Genomic DNA, 17,667 nt, shown 5'->3' with positions numbered 1-17,667 from the left:
GTGCAAAATTTCGACTCCCATGCCAAATTATTACCCTCTCGCTGAAGTCGCTACCTGATTGCCTAATCCTAATCTCACCCCTAATCCTAAACCTACCAATACTAGGGGGGGTAATAATTTGGTGGGGGTTAGAATTCGGACAACACCGGCACTGCCGCATGACTAGATCACTGAGTAAGATCATTACCTCGAGAAATGGATAAGTGAACAAATCAGTTTCACAAATAAGATTTGTTCAAATCATTGACTGATCCAGTCACAGCGGCTCTTGAGGTGCAGCTCACTGCAGGTGTAGATAAGTGAATCATTTAAATTTCAGTCTATTATTTCATAAACAGTTATGTGGCTTTAGAAAATGAGCCACATGGACTTCTATTTTTTTATTTTATGCCATTGTTGACCTTGCAGAATAAAATTTCTTTAAAAATGCATTTATTTTTTCCACAGAAGGAAGTCATGCGAGTTTAAAAAACATCAAACAAGTGAGTAAATGTTGACAGAATTTTTATTTTTGGGTGAACTGTCCCTTTAAGGACTCTTTAGTGATCCTATTAGAGCAAATCTGGTCATGATGGCAAACAGAAATCCAGCTCTATTTCCCATCATTTGTGTCACTGAACAAGCTGGTTCACTTCTTTAGGGTGTGCCCATTTTCCATGACTGGCTCCTCCCTGCTTCTCTAAGTAGACATTTGTGATGGAAGCCCAGAGCCAAAACATTCAATACTGCACATACAACCATCAACCACCAGATGGCAGAGTTAAACATGCACTTGGCACACACTCACAGTCCCCTGAACAAAGGCAGTTTATCAGTCATTACTGCCACAATTATCTTAGCATATGCAGCTCAAATCTTTTCAAAGCCACGCTATTCAGTTTGATCACCCTTCTGCTTGTATAAATACTTACAAAGTCTTGCTGGATGTCAGTGAAGTCTTTGCCGTATTTCTCGAGCGCTTCCTCGAACAAGTTGGCTTCAGATGCGCTCCATTCCTCCATTTCATCCCGGCAGAGCACCGGCCCACCTTGGGGTACCAGCGCCGCGATGGCCCGTGTCATGTCATAGCCATTCTTATGCAAAGTGTCCATGGCGTGAAACTGAGATAATAAAACATGACAAATGATGGCTCAAATCCAACACTTCATTGTTTTAGCAGAGTGTTGTCAAGCAACTCTAAAATCTGAATTGCTCAACCCTGGGAACAACACAACACTGACACTAGATGAAGAGGAATTGTGTGGGCAGCATGAGAGCGTGTATGTTTATGCATGGGGATGTTGCCCTCTGGCGCCTATCCTTCATGTTTTGTACACAACGGGCAGAGTTGGGTGGCTAGAGTGAAAACCCTGTTCTGCTGCTACAGCCTATAGGCAGAGACTGAACAGAGCCGGCAACAGGCCTGTCGCAATTATTACATAATCGCCTGGTGGAGATTATTTCATCTAATCGTGATTATTTGAGATGATGGTGATCACTGTGCACTTTAAATTCTAATCACATTTTGCCACCCAAATTATGGAGTTTGTTTGAGCATCCTGACAGAGTCTGAGTGAGTTTGGTGTAGGACTATCTGTTTGACTGACCAATGACAAAGTTAATTAATTGTGATTAATCCCATCTAACATAAAAGTTTGTGTTTATATGTGTGTGCATATTATATATATATATATATCATATATTATATATATATATATGTGTGTGTGTGTGTGTGTGTGTGTGTGTGTGTGTGTGTGTGTGTGTGTGTGTGTGTGTGTGTGTGTGTGTGTGTGTGTGTGTGTGTGTGTGTGTGTGTGTGTATATATTATAATTTAACAATGTGTGCTGTCAAATTGATTACAATTTTAAAACATTTGTTAGATGAAATTAATCGTGATTACTTGATTTGACAGACCTAAATATAATAAATATAATTAATAACTAATATAATATAATATAATATAATATAATATAATATAATATAATATAATATAATATAATATAATATAATATAATATAATATAATATAATATAATATAATATAATATAATATAATATAATATATAATATATAATATAATATATAATATAATATATAATATAATATATAATATAATAAAATATAATATAATATATAATATAATATATGTGTGCTGTCAAATCGATTAATCGTGATTAAAATCACATATACTGTAAACACTAATACAACTGTGTACTCTAAATACAACACATACTGTAAACGCAATCTCTTTTCCATCAATATATCATCCTTTAACAGTCACATTTACATTAAAGGTGCAATATGTAATATTTTTGCAATAAAATATCCAAAACCCACTAGGCCAGTGTTATATATTTTGTTCACTTGAGTACTTCCAATATCCCAAATGTTTCCAACTGTTTGTAAATTGTGAGAAAATTGCAATTTTAATCAAGGCTCCGGGACGTGTGAGGAGTCGCCTGTCAATTGCTTCATACCCGCGTTACCCTCAGTTTCCGGGTTTATTTTGTAGAAACCATGGAAACACCAAAGACGCTTTAATATTTACATGTTTTAATAGACAAGGGAACAACTGTTTTGATATATTTATAGACAGAAAACGAATTAATGTTATATAGCTCAACATGTTTAGTCTTGTTTAAATATAATTTTCTTGATTTTTAGCAAGTATCATGCTTTACCACGCCTCAGAGAAAAACACTATTTTGTGAAGTAGCTAACATAGCATAATCAGATGCAGCTTTATTTTTAGTAACAGTAATACAGCATTTTCTCCATCATACAATATGTTTTAAAATATTTGCATGCCATTTATCAACACAATCATCCAGTATTTAATATGATATTCTAATATCGATCTATCTTACTGCAGTGTGTAACAGTGTCTCACAGCAGCTGCCGAGCGAACGCACAGAGTAACGTTATAACATTTTCAACACACTCAAATGTATCCAATATGATAAACAGAGCTGCGTTACCTCATACTCATGACCGGAAAAACGGAAGCAGCGCCTGAGACTGTGTCATAATAAAAGTCCCGCTGCTCGCAGCGTGTGTTGCACAATCACTCCAGCTCCTCGTTCATCTCCACAACACTCAGTCCTGCTCTGCTTCATACTACAGTAACGTTAATAAGTGCATCCATGAACATGATTTCTTCCCGAGTCCTATCCCAATTCTTTTCCACCGACCGCTGAGATGAAGACCACATGTCCTAAGATTCCGCGCTCAACTTGGCATCATCAGGCTACGCCTTTGTTTTGAATAGAACTCTAGCGACCTCTAGCGAACAGAAAATATTACCTATTGCACCTTTAAATCGAACTAAACCTGGATCGTTTCATGTGTGCTGTGTTTCACATCATCAGATCAGTAATCAAATGTTAACGGTATCAGTTGAAATTTTATCTATTTTCTCATTCAGACAAAAAAACAAACATGATATTTAATGGCATTTGTAGCTGAAAGTTCAGTTTTTGTGGTTCAAATTCTAGTGTATCCCTACAGCTGACCAGACAAAGTTAAATAACATGTGATGACAAAAATAATGAGATGGAGCATACTAAAAAAAAATAAAAAATATGATGAAAATAAAACGATGAAAAAGCATCATTGAGGCTTTCAGGATTATGTATTGTATTAGCTAGGCTGTATTTGATATTTTAGAATGAGTCATTTATTATGCCTCATCCATGACAGGATTAATATTGTCATATAATAATTATAATAACAGTAGAATTACTATTATGACTATTATTATCTGGCTACACTTCAAAATCGGACCTCAAAAAGGTTTGAGATTTCTTTTCTGCCATTAATTAGTATGAACCTGCTGAGCTTAACTAAAGTGTGAAGTCTTCCAGCAGCGTGTGGAGTGTGCGAGAGTGAGAACGTGAGATGTGCCGTACCAGTGTGATGTCTCTGGAGGCTGCCGCAGCGCTCATGTGCAGACTGGGCTGCCGAACTGAACTGCTGCAGTCTAGAGCCCGCGCAAACGTACCCACAGACCTGCAGGGGAGGGGGTGGGGGAAGTTTGAGAAAAAGAGGGGAAAAAATGTGAAAGAGAATGAGGGATTGAACCGAGCAAAGTATGCAGTTTGAAATAATGAGGTATAAAGTAGAAAAAACATTATTTCGGAGGTATCTTCAGAATTTCATAGTTGAGGTTTAGTTGTTTATTGTCTTTTAAACTCAATGTTCTGTTCACAACAGACTGCCACACGAAAAATAGAGCAAAATCGTTCATGCTGCAGAATCTTACCGAGCCACGACGAGGAACTGGTCGATCTGTTTCTCGATGAGAGGGTTGCTGGGATCCCACACCTTCTCCTCCAGTTTTTCAAGCTCCCGACCATCATCCTCTCCTGGCAAACCAACACCCACAGATCACATTCACTACAGAACGCATAACGCTTTAAAATGAGACTTCTGCTTCGCCTTCCTCCTGAAGCCAACATTCATCTACACTGTGTTCCAAATTATTATGCAAGTGACATAGTATCAGTAGGATTTCAGTACAATAAACATTCAGATTTTAGTTTTTCAATGAAAGTGTTGTTCCACATTATTAAGCAAGTCACAGTTCTCATGCAATATAGGGAGGAAGAAAGATCTTTCTAAAGATGAAAAGCATAAAATGGTGCAATGCTATGCAAAAGGTTATGAAAACAACTAATATTGTGTGAAAACTGAATGGAGATTATTAAACTATCATAAGATTTTAAGTCATTTACAGCACAAGAATTTGTGTTCTGAACATGAACGAAGGACTCACAGGTTTTGAACGACATGAGGGTGAGTAAATAATGACAGAAATTTCATTTTTGGGTGAACTAACCCATTAAAGGTGCCATCGAATTGAAAATTGAATTTATCTTGGCATAGTTGAATAACAAGAGTTCAGTACATGGAAATGACATACAGTGAGTCTAATGTACTGTTAAATGTGGTTAAAGTTACCATCGTTTCTTACTGTATTCACGGAGACAAGAGCCATCGCTATTTTCATTTTTAAACACTTGCAGTCAACTTTCTTTATAAATCTCTCCGACAGTGTGTAATGTTAGCTTTAGCCACGAAGCACTATCAAACTCATTCAGAATCAAATGTAAACATCCAAATAAATACCATACTTGCGCGATTAGACATGCTGCATGACGAACACTTTGTAAAGAACCATTTTGAGGGTTATATTAGCTGTGTGAACTTTGTTTATGCAATGTAGAGTCGAGAACTCAGGAGGGGGCGGAGAGCACGCGATTTAAAGGGGCCGCAGCCTAAATCGGTGCATAGTTAATGATGCCCCAAAATAGGCAGTTAAAAAAATTTATTAAAAAAAAATCTATGGGGTATTTTGAGCTGCTTCATATTTTAGTGAAATGTTAATATGTAGAGAGAAACAGTGTTGAATTTGCAGTGGGTTTAGTGGTCTCAACTAAAGAGCTCGGAGCTTTGGCTGTCTAACTCAATAAGGTGAAGAGACATCTTACCCTCTTTGAGGAGGTCAGTGATGTCAGCCTGGTACTTATTGCCCACTCTGATTTCTCCCTTATCAGCCAGCAGAGTCTTCTGCTGAGGGTCGTACACCAGCGAGTAGAAAAAGGCATCCTGCAAAACCAAGAGACACTCTGATGAAGTCTACTGCACTGAAGTACACAAACATAAAGCTTGATTTTGTGCCTCACTGCATCCAAGGCTCTGTCCCAAATGGGAACCTCGCGAGTCCACACTTTCATGACGCATTTCATATGCACTTTCGGTCTTGTGGAAAATTGATAATTTACTCAACCCCATGTCATCCAAGATGTTTATGTCTTTCTTTCTTCAGTTGAGATGAAAATAAGGTTAAGGAAAACATTCCAGGATTTTTCTCCATATAGTGGACTTCAACAGTTACCAACGGTTTGAAGGTCCAAATGTCAGTTTCAGTGCAGCTTCAAAGAGCTCTACATGATCCCAGACGAGGAACAAGAGTCTTATCTAGTGAAACGATCAGTCATTTTCTAAAAAAAAATAAATAAATAAACATATATATGCTTTTTAACCACAAATGCTCATCTTGCACTGCGTCACGCATTACGTAATCACGCTGGAAAGGTCACGTGTGATGTAGGCGGAAGTACTGATCCAGCGTTTACAAAGTGAACGTGCAAAGACCAAATCAAACGCCCTTTACAAAAAAAAAAAAAGGTAAAACAATGATGTCGGATGATTTTGAAGTTGCAGGAGAAAATGAGATTGAGTTTTCCCTACTGCGGTACTTCCGCCTGCGTCACGCGTGACCTTTCCAACATGATTACGTAATGTGTGGCACATCACAGAGCAGTGCAAGATGAGCATTTGTGGTTAAAAATATATACATTTTTATTTTTTTTTAGAAAATGACCAATAGTTTTACTAGATAAGACTCTTATTCCTCGTCTGGGATCATGTAGAGCTCTTTGAAGCTGCTCTGAAACTGTTGAAGTCCACTATATGGAGAAAAAAGACAAAAGAAAGACAAACATCTTGGATGACATGGGGGTGAGTAAATTATCAGGAAATTTTAATTATGAAGTGAATCAATCCTTTAACTGCCGTTTTAATTTTTGTTGTGTTTGTTGTTACTGAGAGAAAAGAGAGCAGCTAATATTTACATATTCTGTAACACTTTATTTGGTAACACTTTATTTTACAGTGTCATTATTACTATAGTAACTAAATGTTACAGTACATGTAGTTACTACAAATTATGCATATTTACATGCAACTAACCCTAAACCGAGAGCGCACGTCACTCCTCTCTTCATCAGTCTGCACTGGCTGCCAGTAGCTGCTCACATCCATTTCAAGGCTCTGATGTTTGCTTACAGAACGACAGCTGGCTCTGCACCGCTATACCTTAACTCACTACTTCAGACTTACGCGCCCTCCAGAAACCTGCGTTCTGCAAGTGAACGCCGCCTTGTGGTGCCATCACATAGGGGCACAAAATCACTCTCACGGACCTTCTCCGGGACTGTTCCTGGCTGGTGGAATGACCTACCACGCTCTATCCGAGCAGTCGAGTCTCTAGCCATTTTCAAAAAAATGCTAAAGATGTATCTTTTTCGTCAGCACTTGACCCAGTAGTAGTAGCACTTACCTTGACTAATATTCTTCTCCTATCTGTGTATTTATTTATTTAAAAAAAAAAAAAATTCACTATGAGCACTTTACTGACATAACTGACTTCACTCAGCACTTACATACTGTTGTTCTCATGTTGATTTAATTGATTCTACTACTCTCATTTGTAAGTCGCTTTGGATAAAAGCGTCTGCTAAATGACTAAATGTAAATGTAAATGTAAACCAAACCCCAATCCTAACCCTATAGTAAGTACATGTAGTTATTATAACACAGTACTTAACTGTATATCAGTAACAAGAACGCCTTGAAATATAAGGTTACACTTTATTTTAAGGTGTCTTTGTTACAGTGTAATTATACAATTAAGTACTGAGTAATATTACATAAATACATGTACTTACTATACAGTTAGGATTACGGTTTGGTTTAGGGTTAATTTAATGTAATTATGCTTAATTTATAGTAACTACATGTAACATGTAACAAAGTGTTACCAAATAAAATGTAACCACATTTATTTAAACGCCACTTCCAGAAGAGCAGGCAGTGGTGGGATGTTTGTTAACAATATACCTCTGCAAAGCTATTTGGAACTTCTTTTGAAAAGAAACTTTGCTGTGAGTATATCGGGGAATTAGGTCCAGCACACTTGTAATGCAGTGACCAAGCTTCTGCGCATACATTCTCATTTTTAAAAGTATGTTTCTGTCTTTACTATAAACAAAAACCAACAAATGAACCGGTGAAGGCCAGTGTTTGATATATTAGAGGACTGGCTTTACTCTTTGTAGAGTCTCCAGTCTCCTCATTACTAAATATGAGGAGGAACATACTGGGTCAACACACTGAATTATTCATTTGGATCGGGACTCAAAACTAGCTCCCATACACACACACACACACACACACACACACACACACGTCAGATAAACATTTCCCTCTTAAAGACATACTGTGAATGGAGATACTGAGAGGGAAAAGCAAATTCATGCAAACAAAAGCATTTTGCACATGCGTACAAACACCTTGGCATAGTGCTGTGACACTCACCTCTCTGTCTAAATAGGACTTGAGGGCTTCTGTCTCATTCAGAAGTGTAACACAGCATTTCCCCCTGAAAACGCAACACATAACAGTTTTAGTGGTGGACTGAAACTCACAGCACCATATGTCATTAAAGTGATCTGAATCACTTTGCGCAGTTCATTCGCAGTGCTGCTGGACAGAAATCTGTACTATAGTGAAGTAGTCGTAACAGTAATCATTACAATTGTAACAGTAAACATAACAATCACACTGTGTCTGTGCAGTTAGACAGGTGTATTTGTTCACAAAAGCTTATCTAAATCTCACTCTTTGAGTTTAGTGTGGAAAACAAGATTATTTTGATGATTTTTCCAAGTAATCTGACTGATAGGAATATAAAAAAAAAGAAAAAAGAAAGTGAAATATCAAATAAGATTTGCCTTTAATCAAAACAATGGTGTTTTCTTTTTGTAAAAGTACACTTCTAATAGATAATATGTATAAAGTTTGAAAACATATAAATAAAAAAACAAACCTGGTCACCAAGATACTAAGATACAAGAACTGATGCTTAAGTCAATAATTTAACATTTTATTTGTACTTTATTTGATTAAGTTAACATGAATTAGCGCTCCTGAAAGATTCCAATAGACCTAGAAAACATCAAACAAAGAAAGTTAAATGCAAGTTAACATTAACACCCGCCAACCCACTAAATGTGGGTGTATTTCAGCAGTGGCGTGTAACGCAGTCCCTCTTAACTAGCCACTTTGGCGGGTTGAATTTTTTGTATAATATACATTTTTCAATTGAAGTCTTTTAAAGTGGCATCTGAAATAAATGTAGTGTTGTCAAAAGTATAGACTTTTCGATACATATCAATACTGAAATGCTCCCAATACTCATTTTCTGCAGAATAGATATACAATACCAGCTCTCACTCTCTCATCTCTACCAACAGCGAGTTGATACACAAACCCGCCTTCCCTCAATCACTTGTTTCATTTGCTCCAGATGAATATTATTGGTGTTACAGGGCTTGAATTTCGGTGTGGGATTGCACATATTGCGCATAATTTTACTCATTCCCACAGATTTTGTGCTCACACCCAAAGTGTGTGCACATAAAGCGGCCTTTCAGTACTAAAGTCATTTTTCGCTGCTTATTGCACTTAAACAGCCGAATACACACAAAATAATGTCATAATACTGGTCTTGGCGAGTATTCATGTAAACACAGTCAGTTGTTTTAAGTGAATGTAAACAGTTGAGAAAGAAAATACATGTGTAACAGTATAATGGATCCGTGCATCAGGGCTTAAAGTGACAGCAGCCTAATATACCTGATACCAAATTATGAGATAATATTAAAAATATCTATATGCCAGCTTTTCCCCCATGGTATCAATGTCAAAACTGTGGCCAGTGAAAATGCTTAGTTGCTAGTAACTTTGGAAAACCACTAGCCACAGTGGCTGGTGAGCAAAAAAGTCAATGTCAAGCCCTGTATGCAAGTAAATATGAAAAACCGCAAAATCTTTTCAGTATCATATCAGTAAGAATTGCGGCAAAAAGGCCATAAATGCAATTATTTTCTTATTGAATCATTCAAAATTTGTCTTGTTTTACAGTAAAAATAAACAATATCAAATACTTCAATAAAATGACAGAAGTTGTTGTCAGAGAAATCAAGATAAAATGTAGAGAGGTTTACTTTATGAACTTGTTTCCCCTACGAATTAAGTTATTTTTATGACAACACCACTTTAAATCACGGAATTTCTCCCAAATAAATATCTATCTTGTTTTAGGAATACTTGATGTTTTTTTCCCTGGAAAACAAGACAAAAATAGTGAACAAGAATGTTTTTTGTCAGTGTAGCCAAAGCCCTCACATGAGATTTGAGTAAATCCTGAACTCAACATTCATTAACTGTTGTTGTGGTTAACGCCAGTTACACTTTAATAACGTTTAAAGGTAATTGTCTCTATTTTTAAATGAAAAGGTTTCCAAACATAATCCTTTTTCGCTGTTCACTGCCAGTACCCTTATCCGTGTTTCTGGGTCACTGCAAACGGTACAGTTAGAGAGGAGGAAAATGCTAATCAACAATATTTTGAAACCGAGTCACTTAATGAATCGTTCCAACCCCTGAGAGGCTTGATGCTGGCCATCCACCTCCCATCACCAAACAACAGTGAAGAACCTGTTCATCCAGAAAGGATTAAGGTCAAACTCGCTCCACCCTCGAGTCCGACTTTCTCCACAAACTCCAAAGAAGATTTCCATATTCCTGAGCTCCAAGTCGATCTGAGTCAGACGTGACCTGGCCAGCACCGGTAGTTGAAAGGGCAGCCTTCTGCTGACTGACTGCTTTCCTGAGAACATCGATTTCATAGCAATTTCCAAAATAAATGTGGACATGATTCTCACGAAATGGTTCTATGCACATGTATAGATGACGTGACGAAAAATACAAGCCCTTGAGCAAAAACGAGATTGACTCAGTCTTCAACTGCTCTCTGCTGGATTTGTACCGATGAAAGAGCAGCGTGAATGAGGCTAACGCTGTTCTGTACTGGGGATTCCATTAGGCCAGAACATGAGTAAGACTAAAGGGAGCCGGTACGTGTGCGATTCACACGTATGCGCTAATGACGGCGAGTCCGGTCGGCTGCTAGAGAAAACACGCACACCCACAGCAGAATGAAGCATATTCTCGATATCGACAAAGCTTTTTGCGGTTACCTTATGTGTGTCGCAGGCAGAGACTCCAGCTGTCTGGAGAGGAAGAGCTCTCTGTGTCTCAGCTGATGCTTCTGTTTCTCTGGGAGATCCACCATTTCGGGGTTCTCCATCTCCTCTTCCATTTCTCCTAAAAGTGGAAAGAAATGATAAACATCTCCATCACCTACATTTGTTCAACCACTACACTGATCCTAATTGGCTTATTTCAACATCCTGAAGAAATCACAATCAAAGTAGACATAATATATATATAGACACCATAACAGTTTTCAGTATAAAAGCAGAATGTGTTTTTAATATTGGCCATTTATTAGCTATTGCCCATAACATGAAAACAATAAATGGTATCAAAGCCACAGTTCTTCGTTCTCCCTTGTGTCAGTTCCACTGACTGGAACATAATTGATTTTCAGATCATGAATGAACTTATACACAATATTTAGTCAAAATCAATGTTCACACTTTAATATATAGTAGTTAAAGACTTAATATAAAGGATTAGTTCACTTCAGAATTAAAATTTCCTGATAATTTACTCACCCCCATGTCATCCAAGATATTCATGTCTTTCTTTCTTCAGTCGAAAAGAAATTAAGGTTTTTGAGGAAAACATTCCAGGATTTTTCTCCATATAGTGGACTTCAACAGTTACCAACGGGTTGAAGGTCCAAATGTCAGTTTCAGAGCAGCTTCAAAGAGCTCTACATAATCCCAGACGAGGAATAAGAGTCTTATCAAGTGAAACGATCGATCATTTTCTTAAAGAAAAAAATATTTATATACTTTTTAAACTAAAAATGCTCGCTCTGCGATGCGCCATGCATTACGTAATCACATTAGAAAGGTCACGCGTGACATAGGCTGAAGAACGTGTTTACAAAGCAAATGTGCAAAGACTAAATCAAACACCCTTTACAATGATGATGGACGTTTTTGATGTTGGAGGAGAAAATGAGATGGAGCCTTATCGTGGAACTTCCGCCTACGTCACGCGTGACCTTTCTTCATTTTCCTTTTCACTAGATAAGACCCTTATTCCTCGTCTGGGATCATGTAGAGCTCTTTGAAGCTGCACTGAAACTGACATTTGGACCTTCAACCCGTTGATAACTGTTGAAGTCCACTATATGGAGAAAAATCCTGGAATGTTTTTCTCAAAAACCTTAATTTCTTTTCAACTTAAGACAGACATGAACATCTTGGATGACAAGGGGGTGAGTAAATTATCAGGAAATTTTAATTCTGAAGTGAACTAATCCTTTATCATTTAAATTAATAATTTGATACAATGCAATTACGTATATTTTTCTGCCAAACTACACATACCACTACACCTGTTCCTTACCCATATCCCACCTCGGTAGCAGCAGAAGTGTTTTGCAATACAACATGAACAAAGTACATTGTACATTTTTTTGACACCTGCTGTAAAGTGTGACCAAATCATTTCCTCTTCATCCAAATGAAGCAATTTTGTTTCATTTTCTATGATATGTGTTATGATGTAATGCAATGTGTTATAAAGCATCAGCAATCCTGCTTTCCAAATATAAGCAACTGAAAACAATCACTATTCTCCAGGATAATAGTAATGCTAAGGAGCCTTAACACATTTTGGCATTTCACTGTGCTGCATCTCCATTGCTTTTCTATGTAAAAATGATCTAGACAGATGTTTTTGACCACTGAGCTTGCGTATTGTTTCTTTTGCAGCATGGTGTTCAAAAACATGGCGCTCCAGTTCAACTTCTAAAAAAAGTGTCTTGAGAACTTCTTTTTTTCCATTTCACTGCTCTGCTTTTTGCATTTTTTAATTTTCGTGTCAGTAAGCAGTCCTGAAAGCTGTATATATTTACATGCCAATAAATAAATGATAAAATCTACATCAGCTGGCACAAGTCTCATCCACATTATATAATTAAGTAACTTCTGTTCTGTCACTTGCCAGATGTGATGCATTGGAACTTTGTCATTAATGTTAGTTATTTTTATTTGCATGTTTTTAACCTATTCAGTGGCACTTTTGAAAGTTTTCTTCACCACATCAAGACATCTTGTTATGCAGAAGACTTCTTGAATGTATTCAGTGCTTTTCCTAATATAAAATAAGGTATTTCACCAAATATGCGGTGTTGGAATTGATTTGTAAATAAAGTGATGTGATAAAATGTTCTGGATTTTGCTTAATGTACTTTTGGGACAGTGAAAAATAATCAATTGCAACTACAATTTAAATTATTTAATTGGACGAACAACATGGTTTGGCAAACTCCATTGGCTCAACATATTTATTGAGCCCATGTTAAGAAACTGTTGCCACAATCGATAAAATTCAATTCACAGAAATTCAATCAGTCCAAGTGAAAAATTTAGATGTGACCAGTCACTAGAAAATTGAATTGGTGAGGTCTGAAATTTTTTCAAGTGCAAGTATGAGCTCCATATTCTCACTATATTATATTATATGAGCCATTAAAGCCTGATGTATCAAATAAAATACTTAAAACATTTTGTTCACATACATTTTTTTCCTATTATTTCACGTCAGGCATTGCAGGGTTAAACCTACATTTCTACAAGCACTACAAAAACCTTAATCAGGGAATCAATCCGCCTTCACATGACTGAAAAGTTGAAAATGAGGTGCGGATGAGTTTGTGATGGCCATTCATCCAACCTAAAACTACATCATTTAAACACCGAATGATCAAACGCAATGTGGTAAATGACTGCGAACAACCAAAAGAAAGCATGGCGCCTTCTCTTAATTCAGTTTACCCAAACACATCATCACCCTCCTCTTAAAAAGATTACCAGGTAGGTACAGGAAAAAAGGAGATGTCTCTCTTGACAAACCACATATATGTGCTGTATGGAGGCAGAGAGTGCGGCAGAGAATGATAAGTGGGAGAGAGTCGGATGGGAGGGAGAGAAACCAGTGAGCGTGCTCCAATTCATTTGGAGTTTCATTAGCGAAAGAGAGAGAGACAGATGGAGAAACATGGAGATGGAGGGAAAGGCAGCAAAACAAAAAGAATCAAGGGATTTTCAAAGAAAAAAAAAGGAAAAACGTTTGTCTAAAATCAAGTATTTCCTCTTCTTCACCCTCACAGGGCACATGTATGCCACCGCTCTCTACCTGTCACATGCTATCCGGCTTTATTTCGGCATGAAGAAATCCGAAACTACGTTGAACACGAGTGAGCGGTCACATCAGTAACCGTTCTATTACAGCTGCGCGTGGAGTATCGACAACCCCTGCTGAGGTGCACGCGGAGCGAGGGATAGAGATGGAGCCTGAAACAAAGAGAGTGAATTGGAAAAGATGACGAGAAAAAGAGAGAGAGGAACAGCCCTCTGGCTAAGACTAGCCTGCTGCGTCCTTGAGAGACGGCGAGAAGAGGAGCTGAACTCAGTAAACTCCATAGTTCTGAGAAAGAAAGAAAAAAAAGAGAGAGAGAGAAGCCAATCATCTGGCCCTACACCCTGCCTATACTCAACAAATTACCTCTCCATTTCACCTGTCTTAACCAATTATCAATTATTGATGAATGAATCTCCTTACCAGGTGGGGGAGGAGGAGAGGAAGAGAGAGATGAAGGGAGGTCGGGTTGAGAATCGAAACCACAACGGCTTCATTTTTTTGAATGATTTAAGACATTTGGTTTAGTTGGTAGAGGTGGGAATATTTTGGAATCTTGTGATTCAATTCACATCGATCCTTGGGGTTATGATTCGATGCATAGATCTGATTCTAAACTTTGAATTTTTTCTGAACTCAAAATGAAATTAAACTGTAATAATAAAGGAAATGAAATTATTTTAATTTAAAGGATTAGTTTAACCAACATGCAGTGGTGTGTCAGTGGAAAGACTGTGTATGTCCTTCACAGAAACAGGTGATCTAAATCAGAGGTTCACAACCTTTGTCCTTGACCCCAACTGACTGATATTAAGTAGAACTCATAGGTCTAATTAAACTTTAATTAAATTTAAAATGAATGCAAAATTAAATTTGTTGAATTATTATTTTTTGATCACATCAAATCACTTAATTTATAATATCAACCTTGAACATTTAACTTTGTAGGATATCGGTAATATTAGTTATATTGTTTATTATTTTGCATTTTAAAGGGTTTGTTCACCCAAAAATGAAAATTCTGTCATTAATTACTCACCCTCATGTCGTTCCAAACCTGTAAGACCTTTGTTCATCTTCAGAACACAAATTAAGATATTTTTGATGAAATCCGATGGCTTGCATTGACAGCAAGATAATTAACACTTTCAATGCCCAGAAAGCTACTAAAGACATATTTAAAACAGACCATGTGACTACAATGGTTCAACCTTAATGTTATGAAGCGACAAGAATACGTTTTGTGCGCCAAAATAACGACTTTATTCAACAATATCTAGTGATGGGCGATTTCAAAACACTGCTTCATGAAGCTTCGAAGCTTTACGAATCTTTTGTTTCGAATCAGTGTTTCGGAGCGTGTATCAAACTGCCATCACTAGATATCGTTAAAGTCATTATTCTGGGTTTTTTTGGCGCACAAAAAGTATTCTCGTCACTTCATAACATTAAGGTTGAACCACTGTATTCACATGATCTGTTTTAAATATGTCTTTAGCAGCTTTCTGGGCATTTGAAATTGTTAATGATCTCGCTGTCAATGCAGGCCTTACTGAGCCATTGGATTTTATCAAAAATATCTTAATTTGTGTTCTGAAGATGAACGAAGGTCTTACAGGTGTGGAGTAATTGACTGAAATTTCATTTTTTGGGTGAACTAACCCTTTAATGGGCTTGTTTTGCAATTTTATAATATCTGGCAGCCCTTCACTTGGAGCTTTAAAGTGTTAATTGACCCAAAAATCAAAATTTCTGTCATTAATTACTCACCCTCATGTCATTCCGATCCTGTAAGACCTTTGTTTTCCTCTGGAACACAAATTAAGATATTTTTGATGAAATCCGAGAGCCATCTGGCCTCCGATAGACTGCAACATAATTACCACTTTCAAGGCCCAGAAAGGTAGTAAATACATTTTACTGACATAAAATCAGAAGCACTACATTGTTTACTATGTAAAATGCTTAAGACATTGATACAGAAGAGAAGAAATCGTTGAATAAGGTCGTTATTTTTGTTTGTTTTTTGCGCACAAAAAATATTCTTGTCGCTTCATAACGTGTTGCAGTCTTTCAGAGGTCAGACAGCTCTCAGATTTCATCAAAAATATCTTAATTTGTGTTCCGAAGATGAACGAAGGTCTTACAGGTTTGGAACGACATGAGGGTGAAATAACCCTTTAAAAGAGAGTGACCGCCGCTCAGCCTTTTAATATTTGCACCATTAAAATGTGATCAGTTTATGCCAGTGTCAAGCTGACAGACGTATAGAATCAACAGAAGTGATTATAAACTAAATCCAATCAGTGGTCGATCATTTGGTGTTAGAAATATATAAGTGTCTTTGCATTCTCAATATTTAGCAATTTAACCTCAGATACAGGACACATTCATTCGCTTTTATAGGCAGATATTGTTTGTTACCACAGAAAACCGCTTAGTGTCCATGCTGAATGCGCATCTTGTGTGTAAAAAGTACCTGTACACGATAGGATAAAGCTTGATTTTCTTCAGCGGTTGCTTTCTGGACCGGGTCAAAAGAGCCCAACTGCAGTTATCTATGATATTCTGGTCTCAAGATAATCTGGCTTAGGTTTGTCTCTGTAAATCTACAACAGTTTTTCAACAGTTTTATAATCTGACAGGCGATAATCATTTGTTTAACTGAAAAGTAACAGCACATCTCTCAACAAACTCAAACCAAACGATTCATGCCCATAGCGCAAACCATGGTGGAGGAACCAAGAAATCATTCTTATTTGGTTCCGTTTCATTTTTAATTTTCTGTTAATGGTTCTTCAATGTCTGGATTCTTGCACTGACGAAGACAGAACTCTGTACTAAAACACTAACAGTGTTTTCTTTCCTGCACCACTATTCAGTGGCGGCACTGCAGTGGATCTAGTGAATCTACCACCATAGCAAATATAAATTTAACAAGAGGTGTGAATTTGTAGTCTGAAGTGAATTCTGAAAGAAGTTGTATCACGGTTTCCCCAAAAATATTAAGCTGCATAACCATTTTTGACTCTGAGACAATCAGCAAAAAATTCGATTTCTGAAGGATCATGTGACACTAGCTAAGTTTACATCCACTCAAATAATCTGTTAGTAATGAGAGACTGCATGAAAACACCTCAATCAATCCAATTGAGCTTGATACAAATGAAATTTCAATCAGACTGAAAGGGGTGGTGTAGACCTGAAATTATCTAATCAACAGCATGTAAATGCTTGAACCTGACTATTGGATTGTGCCATGATGTGTTTACATATGTTTAACCTCATACAAACATGCGTATGATTTTTTTACGTCTCATGTCTTACGAACTGGTCAGTGGATGAGACTGAATATTTACTAAATATTTGCAAAAAAACAAATGTCAGCTTTCTTTTTAGAGGCCAGATTTACTTAACCCTCTGGAGTCTGAGGCTGATTTGGGGCCTGGAGAAGTTTTGACATGCCCTGACATTTGTGCTTTTTTCAGTTGTTCATAAACATATTAATGACACAAGTGTCATTACACTGTATTCAGCACAAACTAGGCTACAATAATATGAGGAACGTGTATGTACATGTTTGTGTTTTTGAAGGAATAACATTTATGCGTGGTTAATGAAAAAACTTAAGTCACTGAAATAAGGCCAAAAAAAGTATAG

General features: G+C 37.0%; 1 protein-coding gene across 3 annotated transcripts in view; it reads right to left on the bottom strand.

Annotated features, from left to right (window-relative positions):
• Window positions 1–17,667, bottom strand: part of mta1 (metastasis associated 1) — a 59,645-nt gene that overhangs the window by 12,978 nt on the left and 29,000 nt on the right. For all 3 annotated transcript variants that reach the window (XM_067366839.1, XM_067366838.1, XM_067366840.1), the window contains exons 4-9: window positions 10,866–10,992; window positions 8,140–8,203; window positions 5,469–5,586; window positions 4,241–4,343; window positions 3,888–3,987; window positions 912–1,100 (exon numbers count right to left, since the gene is read on the bottom strand). In XM_067366839.1, the coding sequence (XP_067222940.1) occupies window positions 912–1,100; window positions 3,888–3,987; window positions 4,241–4,343; window positions 5,469–5,586; window positions 8,140–8,203; window positions 10,866–10,992 (701 nt within the window). The remainder of the gene's footprint in view (window positions 1–911; window positions 1,101–3,887; window positions 3,988–4,240; window positions 4,344–5,468; window positions 5,587–8,139; window positions 8,204–10,865; window positions 10,993–17,667) is intronic.

This window comes from Chanodichthys erythropterus, chromosome 18 (assembly GCF_024489055.1).
Source record: "Chanodichthys erythropterus isolate Z2021 chromosome 18, ASM2448905v1, whole genome shotgun sequence".
Lineage (NCBI taxonomy): Eukaryota > Metazoa > Chordata > Actinopteri > Cypriniformes > Xenocyprididae > Chanodichthys > Chanodichthys erythropterus.
The sequence above is the reverse complement of the archived record's forward strand: the minus strand, read 5'-3'. Positions and strand labels throughout refer to the sequence as shown.